Consider the following 22,115-nt stretch of genomic DNA (forward strand, 5'->3'; position numbering starts at 1 on the left):
GTGAAGAGAGGGGCGGAGCTTTCTACCGATCACCACCTGGTGGTGAGTTGGCTGCAATGGTGGGGGAGGATGCCGGACAGACCTGGCAGGCCCAAACGCATTGTGAGGGTTTGCTGGGAACGCCTGGCAGAGTCTCCTGTCAGAGAGAGTTTCAATTCCCACCTCCGGAAGAACTTTGAACATGTCACAAGGGAGGTGCTGGACATTGAGTCCGAGTGGACAATGTTCCGTACCTCTATTGTCGAGGCGGCCGATTGGAGCTGTGGCCGCAAGGTGGTTGGTGCCTGTCGTGGCGGTAATCCTAGAACCCGTTGGTGGACGCCGGCGGTGAGGGATGCCGTCAGGCTGAAGAAGGAGTCCTATCGGGTTCTTTTGGCTCATGGGACTCCTGAGGCAGCAGACAGGTACCGACAGGCCAAGCGGTGTGCGGCTTCAGCGGTCGCGGAGGCAAAAACTCGGACATGGGAGGAGTTCGGGGAGGCCATGGAAAAAGACTTCCAGACGGCTTCGAAGCAATTCTGGACCACCATCCGCCGCCTCAGGAAGGGGAAGCAGTGCAGTGTCAACACCGTGTATGGTGGGGATGGTGCTCTGCTGACCTCGACTGCGGATGTTGTGGATCGGTGGAGGGAATACTTTGAAGACCTCCTCAATCCTACCAGCACGTCTTCCTATGAGGAAGCAGGGCCTGGAGAATCTGTGGTGGACTCTCCTATTTCTGGGGCTGAGGTTGCCGAGGTAGTTAAAAAGCTCCTCGGTGGCAAGGCCCCGGGGGTGGATGAGATCCGCCCTGAGTTCCTTAAGGCTCTGGATGTTGTGGGGCTGTCTTGGTTGACAAGACTCTGCAACATCGCGTGGACATCGGGGGCGGTACCTCTGGATTGGCAGACCGGGGTGGTGGTTCCTCTCTTTAAGAAGGGGAACCGGAGGGTGTGTTCCAACTATCGTGGGATCACACTCCTCAGCCTTCCCGGTAAGGTCTATTCAGGTGTACTGGAGAGGAGGCTACGCCGGATAGTCGAACCTCGGATTCAGGAGGAACAGTGTGGTTTTCGTCCTGGTCGTGGAACTGTGGACCAGCTCTATACTCTCGGCAGGGTCCTTGAGGGTGCATGGGAGTTTGCCCAACCAGTCTACATGTGCTTTGTGGACTTGGAGAAGGCATTCGACCGTGTACCCCGGGAAGTCCTGTGGGGAGTGCTCAGAGAGTATGGGGTAACGGACTGTCTTATTGTGGCAGTTCGCTCCCTGTATAATCAGTGTCAGAGCTTGGTCCGCATTGCCGGCAGTAAGTCGGACACGTTTCCAGTGAGGGTTGGACTCCGCCAAGGCTGCCCTTTGTCACCGATTCTGTTCATAACCTTTATGGACAGAATTTCTAGGCGCAGTCAGGGCGTTGAGGGGATCTGGTTTGGTGGCTTCAGGATTAGGTCACTGCTATTTGCAGATGATGTGGTCCTGATGGCTTCCTCCGGCCAAGATCTTCAGCTCTCACTGGATCGGTTCGCAGCCGAGTGTGAAGCGACTGGGATGGGAATCAGCACCTCCAAGTCCGAGTCCATGGTTCTCTCCCGGAAAAGGGTGGAGTGCCATCTCCGGGTTGGGGAGGAGATCTTGCCCCAAGTGGAGGAGTTCAAGTACCTCGGAGTCTTGTTCACGAGTGGGGGAAGAGTGGATCGTGAGATCGACAGGCGGATCGGTGCGGCGTCTTCAGTAATGCGGACGCTGTATCGATCCGTTGTGGTGAAGAAGGAGCTGAGCCGGAAGGCAAAGCTCTCGATTTACCGGTCGATCTACGTTCCCATCCTCACCTATGGTCATGAGCTTTGGGTCATGACCGAAAGGACAAGATCACGGGTACAAGCGGCCGAAATGAGTTTCCTCCGCCGAGTGGCGGGGCTCTCCCTTAGAGATAGGGTGAGAAGCTCTGTCATTCGGGGGGAGCTCAAAGTAAAGCCGCTGCTCCTCCACATCGAGAGGAGCCAGATGAGGTGGTTCGGGCATCTGGTCAGGATGCCACCCGAACGCCTCCCTAGGAAGGTGTTTCGGGCACGTCCGACCGGTAGGAGGCCACGGGGAAGACCCAGGACACGCTGGGAAGACTATCTCTCCCGGCTGGCCTGGGAACGCCTCGGGATCCCCTGGGAGGAGCTGGACGAAGTGGCTGGGGAGAGGGAAGTCTGGGCTTCCCTGCTTAAGCTGCTGCCCCCGCGACCCGACCTCGGATAAGCGGAAGAAGATGGATGGATGGATGGATTTTAAAACAAGCTATGAGTGCACTTTTGTGCATGATGTCACTAAGGTGACATATCAAAACAACACTAAATTAAAGTGCACTTTTTGTACAGAACGCCACTACAATAGTTTAAAACAAATAAAGTGCACTTTTGTGCATGATGTCACACAAGATAGTTCAATAAGTGTCAAATAAAAATGAGCTGCATAATAGGAAATCAAATAGTGTATGTCCTTCGCTATGTGGTAGGTTCCTTCTGTTGTTAACTATTTTTTTCATACGGTGTTGATGTGGAAATGTTTGCCTCAGCATTTTGTTGGTGTGGCACCGAACGGAGATGTTGACATTAGGGATGTCCGCTAATGGCTTTTTGCCGATATCCGATATTCCGATATTGACCAAACCCTTAATTACTGATACCGATATCAACCGATACCAATATATACAGTCGTGGAATCAACACATTATTATGCCTAATTTGGACAACCAGGTATGGTGAAGATAAGGTCCTTTTTAAAAAAAGAAAAAATAAGATAAATAAATAAAAAACATTTTTCTTGAATAAAAAAGAAAGTAAAACAATATAAAAACAGTTACATAGAAACTAGTAATTAATGAAAAATTAGATGTTAAAGGTTAGTACTATTAGTGGACCAGCAGCACGCACAATCATGTGTGCTTACGGACTGTATCCCTTGCAGACTGTATTGATATATATTGATATATAATGTAGGAACCAGAATATTAATAACAGAAAGAAACAACCCTTTTGTGTGAATGAGTGTAAATGGGGGAGGTTTTTTGGGTTAGTGTACTAATTGTAAGTGTATCTTGTGTTTTTTGTTGATTTAATAAAAAATAAAAAAAATAAAACGATACCGATAATAAAAAAAACGATACCGATCATTTCCGATATTACATTCTAAAGCATTTATCGGCCGATATTATCGGACATTTCTAGTTGACATGCAGAGTTTCAAGCACTCTTCATTCTCTAGCGCAGGCCCGGGCAATTATTTTGACTGGGGGGGCCACATTTAGAGAAAGAAATGTGTCTGCGGCCGGTATATCTATTTTTAGGAACACTAATACAAAACCTCACAATAATGTCTTGATTGAATGCTAAAAACGTTATGACAGACCGCCTTAAAAAACGTAATGGAATTCTGCAATTTTCTATGAATGATAAAACACTGAATATTGACAAAATATGAACGTCACACCCCGTTTCGATCAACATATTTTACAATCAAGTGAAACGCAACAAAACAGTGAAATATGAACAAAATAAACCCACCTACAATCTGATATATCTGATATTTGCTGAATTTCCCCCAGGGATCAATAAAGTACTTTCTATTCTATTCTATACATCACTAAGCTTTAGAACTTTGTTGTGAAAATCTCCTTCCGCGTCTGTGGAAACGCTTCCCGCCCACACTGCTTGGTGCCTCGTCTGAGCTGCTGTGACGTAGATTACCATAGTAACTAATTCGGTGACCGTAGTAACTAATTAGATTACCATAGTAACTGGTAAATCATCCATAAGCGCATATTCCAACCATTGAAATACTTTGTATAGTTGAAGACTTAACCACGACCCATCAGGAGCAAGTGTGAAGTGTCTTGCTCAAGGACACAACGGACGTGACGAGGTTGGTAGAAGGTGGGGATCAAACCAGGAACCCTTAGGTTGCTGGCACGGCCACTCTCCCAAATTCACCACGCCGTCCCCTTTGTAATCAATCCCTTATACCAAAATAACACTTGAGTTTGCATTGATTCAAGCAAGCTGTTACAGACTGAACAACAACACATAACTTCCAACTACTTCAACTTTTAACACATCAGATCGTATGAAGTATAAACGATAAACCGTTGAATATTAAGAGTATGGAAAAGCTTGACTACGACCTTGTCTACTTCCCTGTCAACTTCCTTTAAAGTTTTGGAATCAATCAGAAATATCAAGCAGCTAAAATGCGGACAGTGTGGAGACAGTATTTTGCATATCACCCATCAAGCGCTGTAATGGATTCGTATATATGTGCAATTTTAAACTATGTATACGTGTTTTATAATGTCCACAAAGTTCAATGAACAGGAGGTGTGTTATGGGGGACCTTGTGTTGACTTTATTTGATGTTTATAGTCAATTTATACCATGAGTGGGAAAAGTTGTTTGTATGAGGGGCCGTTAGGGACATTATTCGGAATTACCTCTTTCATACACTACTGAAATGCTCTCACATAAACAACTGAAATGTTTTTCTCTCACACACTACTGAAACACTCTTATACACATTACTGAAACACTCTTATACACACTACTGAAATGCTCTCACATAAACAACTGAAATGTTTTTCTCTCACACACACTACTGAAATCCTCTCACATACACTACTGAAATGCTCTCACATACACTACTGAAATGCTCTCACACTACTGAAAAGCTCTCACATACACTACTGAAATGCTCTCACATACACTACTGAAATGCTCTCACATACACTACTGAACTGCTCTCACATACACTACTGAACTGCTCTCACATACACTACTGAAATGCTCTCACATAAGCAACTAAAATGTTTTTCTCTCACGCACACACACACACACCACGTGCGTGTGAGAGACAACAATTTCAGTAGTATGTGTGCAAGGATTTCAGTTATGTGTATGAGAGCATCTTACCAGTGTGTATGAGAGAGGTTGCATTCCGGTTCCGGTCACCAATAATTGCCGCCCAGTAGTGTGTATAAGAGTGTTTCACTAGTGTGTGTGAGAGAAAAACATTTCAGTTGTTTATGTGAGAGCATTTCAGTAGTGTTTATAAGAGTGTTTCAGTAGTGTGTGTGAGAGAAAAACATTTCAGTTGTTTATGTGAGAGCATTTCAGTAGTTTATGTAAGAGGTAATTCTGAATAACGGCCCCTCATATATTTGGATTGTGTCATATAAACTGATGCTGTACTCAATTGGTTCCCAAATGAAACTAATGATCAGTGATGGTCGTTTGTAACTTTGCGCACAAGAGGGCGACAAGATCACTCCGAATTGACTCCTAGTGAGCTAAACTGAGGCAAAACCACGCCGCGGGCCAATCTTTTTGTTAAACTTGTGATGTGTCGCAGGCTGCACATACCCATGGGCCGTATTTTGGACAGCCCTAGTCTAAAAGATCAACTCTTTTTTTAGATGCCACCACTAAGGTGTAATGATTACCATTAGAGATGTCCGATTATATCGGACTGCCGATATTATCGGCCGATAAATGCTTTAAAATGTAATATCGGAAATTATCTGTATCTGTTTCAAAAAATAAAATGTATGACTTTTTAAAACGGCACTGTACGGAGCGGTACAGAAGCAGTTGCATAAAAACAACAAGAATGTGTTGTTGCCGGTGCTGTAGCCGTGGCTAACAAGCGAGCTCGCTCGGTGACTGACTAACGACACCATGTCTATGGTTTGGGATTATTTTAAAGTGTCTCTGACGGATAAAAAACTGGCAATTTGCAATGACTGCAAAAAGTTGGTTATGCGAGGAGGAACCAAGACGGCCTCCTTTAATACGAGCAAGTTGATCTCCCACCTCTTCAAGAATCATAAGGAGATACACGATGAATACAAGCGGAAGATGGATGAAAAGCAAACACCGAAAAAAAGTAGTACCACACAGTTGTCGCTTAAAGACTCCGCCGAGAAAAAACAAAAATACAACAAAAAACACCCCAAGGCCATGTTGGCATTTTTTTTCCATAACTTGAGTTGATTTATTTTGGAAAACCTTGTTACATTGTTTAATGCATCCAGCGGGGCATCATAACAAAGTTAGGCATAATAATGCGTTAATTCCACGACCGTATATATCGGTATCGGTTGATATCGGAATCGGTAATTAAGAGTTGGACAATATTGGAATATCGGATATCGGCAAAAAAGCCATTATCGGACATCTCTAATTACCATATAACAGGAAATGGACTGAATGTAATGTAATGTAAATGTAAAAATCTCTGCACCGTGTGAAGGCAGTCACAACACAGAGTTGTTTGCTTGTGATTATTTTCATTATTATTACAGTATTCAGCTGATGATTGTACGAGTAACATTTATTTTTGTACTACTATGGGCAATAAGTCTTCAAATAATCCTTCCAGGAGTGTCGGACCACAAGCTGTTCGCAGGTCTGCTCATCAAATGTGTGGTCCAGTTGGAGCTTATCCAGACCATAGACAACATCGTCTTCTACCCGTCCACGAGCAAGAAAGAGGACGCTGACAACATGGCCGCCGCACAGGTAAGCCACGTGCCGTCTTTTTCGGTCTGCCAATACCTACCAAAATACACACAATTTAGCATGTGACTGTTTGTATAAATTATCGCTATAGTAAAACAGTTTTGATATAAACACTCACTTAGTATACTGTATATAGTGCAGTATATAAGTGTTGTTATAAGTCCTATACAGTGTTGACATGACACTATATTGTAAAAACCCCGTTTCCATATGAGTTGGGAAATTGTGTTAGATGTAAATATAAACGGAATACAATGATTTGCAAATCCTTTTCAACCCATATTCAATTGAATGCACTACAAAGACAAGATATTTGATGTTCAAACTCATAAACTTTTTTTTTTTTTGCAAATAATTAACTTAGAATTTCATGGCTGCAACACGTGCCAAAGTAGTTGGGAAAGGGCATGTTCACCACTGTGTTACATGGCCTTTCCTTTTAACAACACTCAGTAAACGTTTGGGAACTGAGGAAACACATTTTTTAAGCTTCTCAGGTGGAATTCTTTCCCATTCTTGCTTGATGTACAGCTTAAGTTGTTCAACAGTCCAGGGGTCTCCGTTGTGGTATTTTAAGCTTCATAATGCGCCACACATTTTCAATGGGAGACAGGTCTGGACTACAGGCAGGCCAGTCTAGTACCCGCACTCTTTTACTATGAAGCCACGTTGATGTAACACGTGGCTTGGCATTGTTTTGCTGAAATAAGCAGGGGCGTCCATGGTAACGTTGCTTGGATGGCAACATATGTTGCGCCAAAACCTGTATGTACCTTTCAGCATTAATGGCGCCTTCACAGATGTGTAAGTTACCCATGTCTTGGGCACTAATACACCCCCATACCATCACAGATGCTGGCTTTTCAACTTTGCGCCTATAACAATCGGGATGGTTCTTTTCCTCTTTGTTCCGGAGGACATGACGTCCACAGTTTCCAAAAACAATTTGAAATGTGGACTCGTCAGACCACAGAACACTTTTCCACTTTGTATCAGTCCATCTTAGATGAGCTCAGGCCCAGCGAAGCCGACGGCGTTTCTGGGTGTTGTTGATAAACGGTTTTCGCCTTGCATAGGAGAGTTTTAACTTGCACTTACAGATGTAGCGACCAACTGTAGTTACTGACAGTGGGTTTCTGAAGTGTTCCTGAGCCCATGTGGTGATATCCTTTACACACTGATGTTGCTTGTTGATGCAGTACAGCCTGAGGGATCAAAGGTCACGGGCTTAGCTGCTTACGTGCAGTGATTTCTCCAGATTCTCTGAACCCTTTGATGATATTACGGACCGTAGATGGTGAAATCCCTAAATTCCTTGCAATAGCTGGTTGAGAAAGGTTTTTCTTAAACTGTTCAACAATTTGCTCACGCATTTGTTGACAAAGTGGTGACCCTCGCCCCATCCTTGTTTGTGAATGACTGAGCATTTCATGGGATCTACTTTTATACCCAATCATGGCACCCACCTGTTCCCAATGTGCCTATTCACCTGTGGGATGTTCCAAATAATTATTTGATGAGCATTCCTCAACTTTATCAGTATTTATTGCCACCTTTCCCAACTTCTTTGTCACGTGTTGCTGGCATCAAATTCTAAAGTTAATGATTATTTGCACAAAAAAAAAAGGTTTATCAGTTTGAACATCAAATATTGGTTGAAAATGATTTGCAAATCATTGTATTTCGTTTATATTTACATCCAACACAATTTCCCAACTCATATGGAAACGGGGTTTGTAGTATGTACAGTAAGTGTTAGTATACGTATAAGTCAAGTTATTGTCATTTTGTCAGCGTGATGCAGTGGAAGAGTGTTTGACGGACGGAGGAGACGCTTCTTGCGACGAGGGCATGTACAGACTCATGACTTCGGCTCACCTCTTCAAGCTGCTGGACTGTCTTTTGGAGTCGCACAGCTTCGCCAAGGACTTCAACTCCAACAATGAACAGAGGACGGCCCTGTGGAGGGCAGGTACAAAGACCTTCAACCTGTTCGCCATACTGTATGTGCTCCGTAGTAGAATACATTCATGTAATTCTATCATTATCAATGTGCAGGCTTTAAAGGAAAGTCCAAGCCCAATTTGTTGAAGCAGGAAACCAGCAGTCTGGCCTGCAGCCTGAGGATTTTATTCAGAATGTATTCCGATCCAAAACTGCAGGACTCTTGGCCTGACATCCAAACACGCCTCCTGCTGTGAGTACAATAATACACTACTTGATTGTCATGGTTATAAAATACCAAGATCAAAGGACTTTGGACCTTAAACAGGAACACACATCCAGACAAGAACACAACGCTTTCCATATTGGAGCATCTTCACATTAACAATTATCTTTGACTGACTGCGTGGGTTCCCCGGCACTCCGGCTTCCTTCCACCTCCAAAGACATACATACGGGGTTAGGTTGATTGGCAACACTAAATTGGCCCTAGTGTGTGAATGTGAGTGTGAATGTTGTCTGTGTTGGCCCTGTGGTGAGGTTGCGACTTGTCCAGGGTGTACCCCGCCTTCCGCCCAAATGCAGTTGGGATAGGCTCCAGGCACCCCCACGACCCCGGGAGGGACAAACACTAGAAAATGGATGGATGGATGGATGACTTAAGGGGTCACAAAACGCTCTATAGTAGGCACTCTATACACTCTTTACTATATAACTACACACTATGATATATAAATATACTTTCTATGATGTTGCCCCTGTTGTATTAATTTACCTGTTTGTACAGCACTTTGTGCTTTTTATCTGCGAAAAGTGCTTTATAAATAAAATGTACTTACTTAGTATGTACAGAAACACTATACACTATTACAAAGATGTCAAACTCAAGGCCCGGGGGCCTGATGTGGCCCGCCACTTCATTTTATTTGGCCCTTGAATGCCTGGAAATGATATGTATAAGTAAAGTACTGTAAATTTTCTTACTAAATGTATTATTTATTTGTATTTTGGGAGAAAAAAAAGATGTACTCTGTGTAATCGCAAACCATTATAACTTAAAGGGGAACATTATCACAATTTCAGAAGGGTTAAAACCATTAAAAATCAGTTCCCAGTGGCTTATTTTATTTTTCGAAGTTTTTTTCAAAATTTTACCCATCACGCAATATCCCTAAAAGAAGCTTCAAAGTGCCTGATTTTAACCATCGTTATATACACCCGTCCATTTTCCTGTGACGTCACATAGTGATGCCAATACAAACAAACATGGCGGATAGAACAGCAAATTATAGCGACCTTAGCTCGGATTCAGACTCGGATTTCAGCGGCTTAAGCAATTCAACAGATTACGCATGTATTGAAACGGATGGTTGTAGTGTGGAGGCAGGTAGCGAAAACGAAATTGAAGAAGAAACTGAAGCTATTGAACCATATCGGTTTGAACCGTATGCAAGTGAAACCGACGAAAACGACACGACAGCCAGCGACACGGGAGAAAGCGAGGACGAATTCGGCGATCGCCTTCTAACCAACGATTGGTATGTGTTTGTTTGGCATTAAAGGAAACTAACAACTATGAACTAGGTTTACAGCATATGAAATACATTTGGCAACAACATGCACTTTGAGAGTGCAGACAGCCCATTTCAGGCGCGCTAAGAACATATATTTTTCCACGATTTCAGCACTCAGGTTAACCATACCTAAATAGACACAAAATACTGCATTACACAAGACTACCCAAATGTACTCGAATGATTGAAAAAAATAAATGTTTTTAAGCTAAATTATTGGTAAACACAGTTTAGGTATAATAATTTACGTAAAACCGCGAGTAATGAATAAAGTTTTCATCAATTGATATATTCTGTAGACATACCCTCATCCGCTCTCTTTTCCTGAAAGCTGATCTGTCCAATTTTGGAGTTGATGTCAGCATCTGCTTTGAGTGTCGCAGGATATCCACACATTCTTGCCATCTCTGTCGTAGCATAGCTTTCGTCGGTAAAGTGTGCGGAACAAACGACTGACCATTTCGTCGGCTTTCCCCACAGCCTCGTATTTTGAACAAATTTCGTCCAATTTTTTGCCACTTTCGCATCTTTGGGCCACTGGTGCAACTTGAATCCATCCCTGTTCGTGTTGTTACACCCTCCGACAACACACAGACGAAAGTGAGAAAATGGCGGATTGCTTCCCGATGTGACGTCACGTTGTGATAATAGAAAGGCGTTTAATTCGCCAAAATTCACCCATTTAGAGTTCGGAAATCGGTTAAAAAAATATATGGTCTTTTTTCTGCAACATCAAGGTATATATTGACGCTTACATAGGTCTGGTGATAATGTTCCCCTTTAAATATTGTCTAATTATGCAAAAATATGTTATCAAACATTCAAATCATTTTTTAAATAGATATAAATACTACCGTATTTTTCGGAGTATAAATCGCTCCGGATTATAAGTCGCACCGGCCGAAAATGCATAATAAATAAGGAAAAAAATATATAAGTCGCACTGGAGTATAAGTCGCATTTTGGGGGGAAATTTATTTGATAAAACCCAACATCACGAATAGACATTTGAAAGGCAATTTAAAATAAATAAAGAATAGTGAACAACAGGCTGAATAAGTGTACGTTATATGAGGCATAAATAACCAACTGAGAACGTGCCTGGTATGTTAACGTAACATATTATGGTAAGAGTCATTCAAATAACTATAACATATAGAACATGCTATACGTTTACCAAACTATCTGTCCACTCCTAATCCCTAAATCCCATGAAATCTTATACGTCTAGTCTCTTACGTGAATGAGCTAAATAATATTATTTGATATTTTACGGTAATGTGTTAATAATTTCACACATAAGTCGCTCCTGAGTATAAGTCGCACCCCCGGCCAAACTATGAAAAAAACTGCGACTTATTGTCCGAAAAATACGGTAATAATAATGATTTCAAAGCAAGTTATCCATCAATTTGTGCAATGTAAAAGTAGCAATAGATTTCATGGTAAAATTGTGAAATTTACTGTGGTTTTTACAGCATTTTTTCTGAAATGAATTATAAATATACATCATTATGTATTAGACTGTGTAGAGGAGGGAGCTCAGTGTTTGCCATACATTCCTTTGACATTTCACATTTGGATCGCCACAAATAGATTTGCACTTACCTGTTCGCCCGCCGCAATAAACACATTGTAATGGGACTGTTTGTGAATGTCGCTTGTCGTTACAGCAGTAACTCTTGCTTCTTACCACACCATGAACAACAACTCATTTATCACGCTGCTGACTCAGCAATAATATGTGCATGATGACTACATGTTGTGTTTTTGTTTGGTTTAGGGTGTGCAGTGAAGCTTTGTCGTACTTCATCAGTTTGACTTCTGAGAGTCACAGAGAAGCTTGGAACAGTTTACTCATGCTGCTGCTCACCAGGACGCTCAGGATGCCCGACCACAAGGCAACACACACACACACACACACACACACACACACACACACACACACACACACACACACACACACACACACACACACACACACACACACACACACACAACACACCATGGATTATTTGTAGGAAGACAAATCACAGTCATAAAATGACACATTTTTTGTAGACACCGATGTAGTATTACTTGAGGGAGGAGCAATCGCAATATTGACTTGTCTGTATGGCACGCATATGTAGTATTACTTGTGAGAGGAGCATTTGCAGTGATAACATAACTTGTCTTTATGACACACAAAAGATGTGTTACTTAAGGGAGGAGCAATCACAGTATTTACTTGTCTGTTTTGCACACATATGTAGTATTACTTGTGAGAGGAGCATTTGCAGTAATAAAATACCTTGTCTTTATGACACACAGAAGGTGTGTTACTTAAGGGAGGAGCAATCGCAGTGTTGACTTGTCTGTATTGCACACATATGTAGTATTACTTGTGAGAGGAGCATTTGCAGTGATAAAATGACACGTCTTTATTACACAACGATGTAGTATTACTTGAGGGAGGAGCAATCGCAATATTGACTTGTCTGTATGGCACGCATATGTAGTATTACTTGTGAGAGGAGCATTTGCAGTGATAACATAACGTGTCTTTATGACACACAGAAGATGTGTTACTTAAGGGAGGAGCAATCGCAGTGTTGACTTGTCTGTATGGCATGCATATGTAGTATAACTTGTGAGAGGAGCATTTGCAGTGATAAAATTACACGTCTTCATGACACACTGAAGACGTGTTACTTAAGGGAGAAGCAATCGCAATATTTGTCTGTATTGCACACATATGTAGTATTACTTGTGAGAGGAGCATTTGCAGTAATACAATGACATGTCTTTATTACACAGCGATGTAGTATTACTTGAGGGAGGAGCAATCGCAATATTGACTTGTCTGTATTGCACACATATGCAGTATTACTTGTGAGAGGGGCATTTGCAGTAATAAAATAACGTGTCTTTATGACACGCAGAAGTTGTTACTTGAGGGAGGGGCACTCGCAATATTGACTTGTCTGTATGGCATGCATATGTAGTATTACTTGAGAGGAGCATTTGCAGTGATAAAATAACATGTCTTCATGACACACAGAAGATGTGTTGCTTAAGGGAGAAGCAATCGCAGTATTTGTCTGTATTGCACACATATGTAGTATTACTTGTGAGAGGAGCATTTGCAGTAATAAAATAACGTGTCTTTATTACACACCGATGTAGTATTACTTGAGGGAGGAGCAATCGCAATATTGACTTGTCTGTATTGCACACATATGCAGTATTACTTGTGAGAGGAGCATTTGCAGTAATAAAATAACGTGTCTTCTTGACACGCAGAAGTTGTTACTTGAGGGAGGAGCAATCGCAATATTGACTTGTCTGTATGGCATGCATATGTAGTATTACTTGAGAGGAGCATTTGCAGTGATAAAATGACTGTCTTCATGACACACACAAGATGTGTTACTTAAGGGAGGAGCAATCACAGTATTTACTTGTCTGTATTGCACACATATGTAGTATTACATGTGAGAGGGGCATTTGCAGTAATAAAATAACGTGTCTTTATGACACACAGAAGTTGTTACTTGTGGGAGGAGCAATCGCAACAATAACTTATCTTTATTATACACCGATTTTGTATTGCTTGTGAGTGGAGCAAACACCTTAATAAAATAACTCATCTTTAATACACACAGATGCACTATTTGTGGGAGAAGCAATTCCAGTAAAAAGATAACTCGCCTTTATTACAGAGTATTGTGTGTGGGAGGAGCAATCGCAATATTAACTTGTCTTTATTACTCACGGATGTAGTATAACTTGTGAGATGAGTAATTGTACAAATAAAATAACTTGTCGTCATTAGACACAGATGTAGTATTATTTGTTGGAGGAGCAAATGCAGTACTACAATAATTCACCTTTATTACACACAAATGTATCACTTAGGAGAGGAGCAATCACAATACTAACTTGTGTTTATTACACAAAGATGTAGTATTGCTTGTTGGAGGAGCGATCGCAATAATAACTCATCTGTTTTACACGCTGATGTTGTATTGCTTTGGTTGAAGAGCAATCACAATAATGAAATAACTTGCCTTTATTACACACAGACATAGTATTACTTGTGAGAGGAGCAATCACAGTAATATAACTTCCCTTTATTACACACAGATGGAGTACCACCTGTGAGAGGAGCTATCGCAATATTAACTAATATTTTCTAAACACAGATGTAATATTTATTGAAAGGAGCAATCACAATAATAACTTTTGGTTATTACACACACATGTAGTATTACTTGTTAGATGAGCAATTGCAGTAATAAAATAACTTGTTTGATACACACAAATGTAGTATTACTTGTGAGAGGAGCAATTGCAGTAATAAAATGTGTCTTTATTACACACAGATGAGTATCACCTGTGAGAGGAGTAATCGCAATAATCATTATTTTCCAATGATGTAATATTTTTTGTGAGGAGCAATTGCAACAAAAACTTGTGCTAATTACGCTCAGATGTAGTATTATGAGAGGAGCAATGACTGTAATATAATAACTTGCCTTTATTACACACAGATGGAGTACCACCTGTGAGAGGAGCTATCACAATATTAACTCATCTTTATTATACACAGATGCAACATTTCTTGAGAGGAGCAATCACAATAATAATGTTTGGTTATTACACAGAGATGTAGTATTACTTGTTAGATGAGCAATTGCAGTAATATTTTTTTTAATTACACACAGATGTAGCATTACTTGTGAGAGGAGCAATTGCAGTAATAAAAAAAATAACTTGTCTATTACACATAGATGTAGTAGTACTTATAAAAGGAGCAATTGCAGTAATAAAATAACTTGTTTGTTACACACATATGTTGTGTTACCTGTGTGAGGAGCAATTGCAGTTTAAAAAAAAAGGTGCCTTTATTATACACATTGGGCCCTAGTACCACCTGTGAAAGGGGCTATTGCAATATTAACTAATCTTTATTATCCACTGATGTAATCTTTCTTGAGAGGAGCAATCACAATAATACCTTTTGGTTATTACACAGAAATGTAGTATTACTTATTAGATGAGCAATTGCAGTAATAAAATAACAGTTGTTTATTACACACAGATGTAGTATTACTTGTAAGAAGAGCAATTGCATGAATAAAATAATGTGTCTTTATTACACACAGATGAGGATCACTTGTGAGAGGAGTAATCGCAATAATAATTAATCTTTGTTATACAACGATGTAGTATTTCTTGTGAGAGGAGCAATTGCAATGAAAACGAATGTTAATTACACACAGATGTAGTATTACTTGTGAGAGGAGCAAGCACAGTAACAAAATAACTTGCCTTTGTTACACACAATTGGAGTATTACCTCTGAGGAGCAATTGCAATAACTTATCTATTATACAAAGATGTAATATTTCTTGTGAGAGGATCATTTGCCATAATAAAATAACTTGTTTTTATTACACACAGATGAGTATTACCTGTGAGAGTAGCAATTGCAGTAATAAAATAACTTGCCTTGATTACACACAGATGCAGTATCACTTGTGAGAAGAGCAATCACAAGAATTACTTTTTTATTATACAAAAATGTAGTATTACTTGTAAAAGGAGCATTTGCAATAATAATTTGTGTTTATTACACACGTGTAGTATTACTTGTGGGAGGAGCAATTGTGTGAATGAAACGTCGTTATTGCGTACTTGATGTATTATTATACAGTACATGATTGTAGTAATATGTAGAGTACATGGATGTGGGATTAGGTAGCACATTAATATGGTTTTGTGTAGTACATAAATGTGGGATTATGTAGTACATGGTTGTAGTATTATGTAGAGTACGCTGATGTGGGATTAGGTAGAACATTAATATGGTTTTATTTAGTACATAAATGTGGGATTATGTAGTACATGAATGTAGTACTATGTAGACTACATGAGTTTGGTAATATGTAGTACAATAATGTAGTATTATGTAGAGTACATGAATGTGGGATGATGTCGTTCATAAATGTGGAATTGTGTAGAGTACATAAATGTGGTATTATGTAGTACATGAATGTGGTATTATGTAGTACATGAATGTGATATTATGTAGTACATGAATGTGATATTATGTAGTACATGAATGTGGTATTATGTAGTACATGAATGTGGAATTATGTAGTGCATGAATGTGGGATAATGTAGAGTACACAAATGTGGGATTATGTAGTACATGAATGTAGTGTTAAGTAGTATAATGTAGAGTACACAAATGTGTAATTATGTAGTACATGAATGTAGTATTGTGTAGAGTACATAAATGTGGGATTATGTAGTGCATCAATAGAGTATTACTTAGAGTACATAAAAGTGTCATGATGTAGTACATGTATGTGGGATTATGTAATACATGAATGTAGTATTATGTAGTACATGAATGTGGTATTACCGGTATGTAGTGCATAAGGCTGAAACGACGCGTTGACGTAGTCGACGTCATCGGTTACGTAAATACGTCGACGTCGTTTTTATGCTTCGACGCGTCGCATATTTACGTCACACTGCCGTCATGGCGGAGCGCAAAGCAGATGATGCGAGCGGTGCGAGCGAGGGAAAAAAAGCACGCCAAAAGTCGTCAAAAGTGTGGGAGTATTTCAATAAACAAATGTATATAATTCGGCATTATTTCGGCCAGTCGGCTTATAAAATCAGAGCCGATCAGTTTACGTTCGCGCGCAGGTATAACGCGGCGCGCTCCTGTCTCATCTGCTGGTGCGCGAGCCCGGTAATTAGACCGCTGTGTCAAATCAAGGAGTACAAAAGACGCCAGCGCAGAGTGGAAAAAGGTTTAGTTCATTACAGATAACCCAGAGTTGTGCCAAAAGTATGTAAGATTTAATATTTCTCTTCGTGGGTGTGGCGCACCTGTTGCGCTGGTGAGATGGGAGGGGGGGTTGTGTGCATGTAGCGTGCTTAGTCTGGAGGCTAAATACACACAGTGTGTTATGTAACTGTTGTTTAGTGTTGATATTCTTTGCTTAGTTTGATAAATGTTGGAGCAGTTTGCTTCATCAGGAGGGGGAAGTCGCTCAATTTAAAGTGTTGGATTTAACTGTGTTGGTGAGGGCGTAGAAAAAGGGGCATTTTTCTACCAGTAGACAGCGTTTAAGATTGAGTGTTTCACTGCTAAATTAATAATATATTTATATTGAATATGGATTTTAAATATGTATCTAAATAGGTGGTTAATTGGTTAGGTATTTATGTATTTGCATATTGGGTTTTCTGTTGCATTTATCTATTGTGTTTCTGGTGTTAAATGTATTTTATATGTATCTTGGTGCATTTATGTTGAGACAATTTATTTAAAATCTGTTTTAACTTAAAGGGAAAAGATGTGTCCATTTTCTTGCACTTGTTTAATGGTTAAGATTTTGATAGCTAATTAATAGTTGTAAATTATGGGATTGATAATTGATTGATTTTTTACAGCATGTTAATCTTGTGGTGTTTTGTCCTTAAAGGTTTTTCACCTACTAAAGAAGCTAAAGGCTACTAAAGGCTACTAAAGACAGCTAATGACAGCTAAAGAAACTAAAGTCTATTAACACTGCTAAAGACTGCTAAAAAGACTAAAGAAGAAAAAAGAAGCTGTTTCTTGGTTGGAAAAACTGTTGCAAACTAAAGGAAAATAAAAGGAAAAAGTAACTACTGTCTGGTCTTTTGAGTGAAATCCAGAAGCCACATTCAGCATTGGTACATCCCTTCAAGTGTGGGATAAGCACAGCGAAAAAAGCAAAACACTTGACAGTTGTTGTATGCACACTGTGTCGAGCGGAAATGGCCTATCATAGCAGCACAACGGCTATGAAGGAACATTTGAAAAGAAAACACCCGACAGCGTTCTTGCCATCACCATCAACTAGTCAATCGTCCGCGTGAGTATACATTGTCATCATTACACAAAATCATGAATGTGTCATTTGTATCTGTGTTGTAAATTCATAAACTAAAACACTGTTTCGCTCTGAGAGGCGCGTTTGGCATGCCTGTTCAGTGTTTACAAAGACGCGCTCCTCTTTAACGCTAACGTTAATTAGTTGTGCAAATACCTTTTACAACATTAACAGTTACATATACTATGTACAAACCAACAATTAACTTTCACTTTAATCATACTATCATTGTTGTGTTATTAAGCAAAATAAGCAATACTTTTACTTTTGTTGAAATGTTTACACTGTTACAGAATATTTCGTTTTGCACTTTTTTGTATTGGATGTTTATCTTTATTTTTGCACATTTTAAAGCAAAATAAGCAATACTTTTACTTTAGAAATGCTTATACTATTGCAGAATATTAAGATTTGCACTGGATGTTTACTTTTATATTTGCACATTAAAAAGCAAATAAGCTACTTTTAATTTTGTTAAATGTTAAAAGTTTTAAATGTTTACATTGTTACAGAATATTTTGTCATGTTGTTGTCAATGTTGACTGAGTGGCCATACTTTTTTTTTTGTATATAAAAGTCATGCCTTTTGAAAAAACTGGCCAACATTTATTTTTTCATCTTCATTTTAAATAAAAAAAATAATCGGTAAAAGGAAAAATAATCTATAGATTAATCGAAAAAATAATCTATAGATTAACCGATTAATCGAAAAAAAAATAATCTATAGATTAATCGATAGAAAAATAATCGTTAGCTGCAGCCTTAGTAGTGCATGAATAGTGTATTATGTAGAATGCACAAATGTGGAATTATGTAGTACATGAATGTAGTATACACAAATGTGGAATTATGTAGTGCATGGATAGAGTATTATGTAGAGTACATAAAAGTGGCATGATGTAGTACATGAATGTGGAATTATGTAGAGTACAGGACTGTGGAATTATGTAGTACATGAATGTGGTATTATGTAGTACATTAATGTGGTATTATGTAGTACATGAATGTGGAATTATGTAGTGCATTAATGTAGTGTACACAAATGTGGAATTATGTAGTACATAAATGTAGTATTATGTAGAGTACATAAATGTGGGATTATGTAGTGCATGAATAGTATTACGTAGAGTACATAAATGTCATGATGTAGTACATGAATGTGGAATTATGTAGAGTACAGGACTGTGGAATTATGTAGTACATGAATGTGGTATTATGTAGTACATTAATGTGGTATTATGTAGTACATGAATGTGGAATTATGTAGTGCATTAATGTAGTATACACAAATGTGGAATTATGTAGTACATAAATGTAGTATTATGTAGAGTACATAAATGTGGGATTATGTAGTGCATGAATAGTATTACGTAGAGTACATAAATGTCATGATGTAGTACATGAATGTGGGATTATGTAGTACATGAATGCGGGATTATTTAGTACACAAATTGAGTTTTATGTAGAGTACATGATTGTAGGATTATGTTATACACAAATGTGTAATTATGTAGTACATGAATGTAGTATTATGTAGAGTACGTAAATGTGGGATTATGTAGTACACAAATGTTGGATTATGTAGTACATGATTGTGGGATTATGTAGTACATGTATGTAGTATTTTGTAGAATACATGAATGTAGTATTTTGTAGAATCAATGTGGTATTATGCAGTACATGAATGTAGAGTACATGAATGCGGGATTATGTAGTGCATGAATAGTGTATTATGTAGAGTACACAAATGTGGAATTATGTAGTACATGAATGTAGTATTATGTAGAGTACATGAATGTGGGATTATGTAGTGCATGAATAGTGTATTATGTAGAGTACACAAATGTGGAATTATGTAGTACATGATTGTAGTATTATGTAGAGTACATAATTGTGGGATTATGTAGTGCATGGATAGAGTATTACGTAGAGTACATAAAAGTGGCATGATGTAGTACATGAATGTGGAATTATGTAGAGTACAGGACTGTAGAATTATGTAGTACATGAATGTGGTATGTAGTACATTAATGTGGTATTATGTAGTACATTAATGTGGTATTATGTAATAAATTAATGTGGTATTATGTAGTACATTAATGTGGTATTATGTAGTACATGAATGTGGAATTATGTAGTGCATGAATAGAGTATTATGTACGGTACACAAATGTGGAATAATGAGTACATGAATGCATTAAGTAGTATTATGTAGAGTACACAAATGTGGAATTATGTAGAACATGATTGTAGTATTATGTAGTGCATGAATAAAGTATTACTTAGCATGCATAAAAGTGGCATGATGTAGTACATGAATGTGGAATTATGTAGTACGTGAATGTGGGATTATGTTATACACAAATGTGTAATTATGTAGTACAGGAATGTAGTATTATGTAGAGTATGTAAATGTGGGATTATGTAGTACATGAATGTAGTATTTTGTAGAGTACATGAATGTGGTATTATGCAGTACATGAATGTAGTATAATGTAGAGTACATGAATGTGGGATTATGTATTACAAGACTGTAGTGTTTCGTAGTAAATGTAGTCGTAGTTTTAACTTGTCATACGTTTGGAGTATTTGATTTCTATGAAGAAAGGTGTTATCATAAAGAACTAGCGAGGAGCGATTGCATTACAGTCATTCCATGTCAGCATGCCGTGTCCTGGCCCACCTTCTACATGTCGTACACCATACAAATACACCCCAAACAAGTGGCATCTCTCCTCTATTCGCAGTTCAAGCCGCACGCTTCCTGTTACTTCTCCCACCTGTGTGAGGTGATGCAGTTCGACCTGATCCCCGAGCTGCGAGCCGTCCTGAGGCGCTTCTTCCTGCGCATCGGCTCCGTCTTCCACATCTCCGCCCCCGGAGACGGACACTAATAAAGACACTCGTTAGTGGTCTCCTTCTCCTTCCGGTCCCAGATACTTGACACAAACTTCACTTGCTCTCTTCTGGCCGCCTGTGCCTGTTGTTGTCGTCGTTGTCGTCATTCTCCTCTTTTCCTTTGCCTCTTGTCTTTTTTGTGTCATCATCATGCTCGCTTTTAACATCTCAATGTTTATTTTCCATCTCACCTCAGTGTTATTGCCTTGTGTGTGTGTGTGCGTGCGTGCGTGTGTGTGTGATGTGTCAGCACTCTGACAAGAGCAGCGTGTGATCCTCACTGCAGTGTTGACCAGTGTCTTGTTTACGAGACGGTGTTGCGTTCAAAGTCTGCTCGGACATTCGGGCGTCATGAGCAAAATATACGACGTTTATGTCTCGGCAGCAGCGCCTTGCCCTCCCAAAAATGCAAAAGTGACCCAGGATAACTCGCAAAGACGTCAAACTTGCCAGTATGTTAAGTCCATGCCTTTATTCTTTTTCTTCTTTTTTAAACAAAATAATGTATAATTATTTAAAAGTGCATTTAAATATTTGTTTTCTGAGAATCATTCCTTTGTTTGCAATGATGGGTGTCTTAATTTTCTTCCCTAAAAACTAGGGAATCTATAAATATATATACATATATATATATAAATGCAAAAAATGCAGACTGGAGTTTGCGGTGTAATATTCAGTGTAAAATATACCATAGACATGTTATGAAAACACCATATGGTTCTACGATGTTGTGATGTTCTCTTTGCGCATTTGATGAAGTCATCAATAAACTGGAATTCTGATCAATTTCCTGCTGTTTCTGTTCTTAGAAAAGTTTGTCAGGTGCCAAAAATTTAGTTTTATCAGAACAAAGTTGTAATATTACCAGAAAAAGTCCTATGAGAAAATAAGTCTTTTTGAGGAAAAAGTCCTCGGGCTAATTTGGTGATTAAACGTATTTTAAGAATGAAAATACTGATTAAATATTAGAGATGTCCGATAATTGCGTTAAAATGTAATATCGGAAATTATCGGTATCCATCCATCCATCCATCCATCTTCTTCCGCTTATCCGAGGTCAGGTCGCGGGGGCAGCAGCCTAAGCAGGGAAGCCCAGACTTCCCTCTCCCCAGCCACTTCGTCCAGCTCTTCCTGTGGGACCCCGAGGCGTTCCCAGGCCAGCCGGGAGACATAGTCTTCACAACGTGTCCTGGGTCTTCCCCGCAGCCTCCTACCGGTCGTACGTGCCCTAAACACCTC

The 22,115-nt window shown here is 39.4% G+C and overlaps 1 protein-coding gene across 1 annotated transcript in view; it reads left to right on the plus strand.

Annotated features, from left to right (window-relative positions):
* The window catches only part of arfgef2 (ADP-ribosylation factor guanine nucleotide-exchange factor 2 (brefeldin A-inhibited)), a 99,514-nt gene extending 77,864 nt beyond the window's left edge, over positions 1–21,650 (plus strand). Inside the window, exons 35-39 of the mRNA XM_061924747.1 lie at positions 6,400–6,539; positions 8,334–8,511; positions 8,598–8,736; positions 11,841–11,958; positions 20,726–21,650. Of these exons, the coding sequence (XP_061780731.1) occupies positions 6,400–6,539; positions 8,334–8,511; positions 8,598–8,736; positions 11,841–11,958; positions 20,726–20,872 (722 nt within the window). The 3' untranslated portion in view covers positions 20,873–21,650. The remainder of the gene's footprint in view (positions 1–6,399; positions 6,540–8,333; positions 8,512–8,597; positions 8,737–11,840; positions 11,959–20,725) is intronic.
* The last annotated feature ends 465 nt before the right edge of the window (positions 21,651–22,115 follow it).

Source organism: Nerophis lumbriciformis, linkage group LG01, assembly GCF_033978685.3.
Source record: "Nerophis lumbriciformis linkage group LG01, RoL_Nlum_v2.1, whole genome shotgun sequence".
Lineage (NCBI taxonomy): Eukaryota > Metazoa > Chordata > Actinopteri > Syngnathiformes > Syngnathidae > Nerophis > Nerophis lumbriciformis.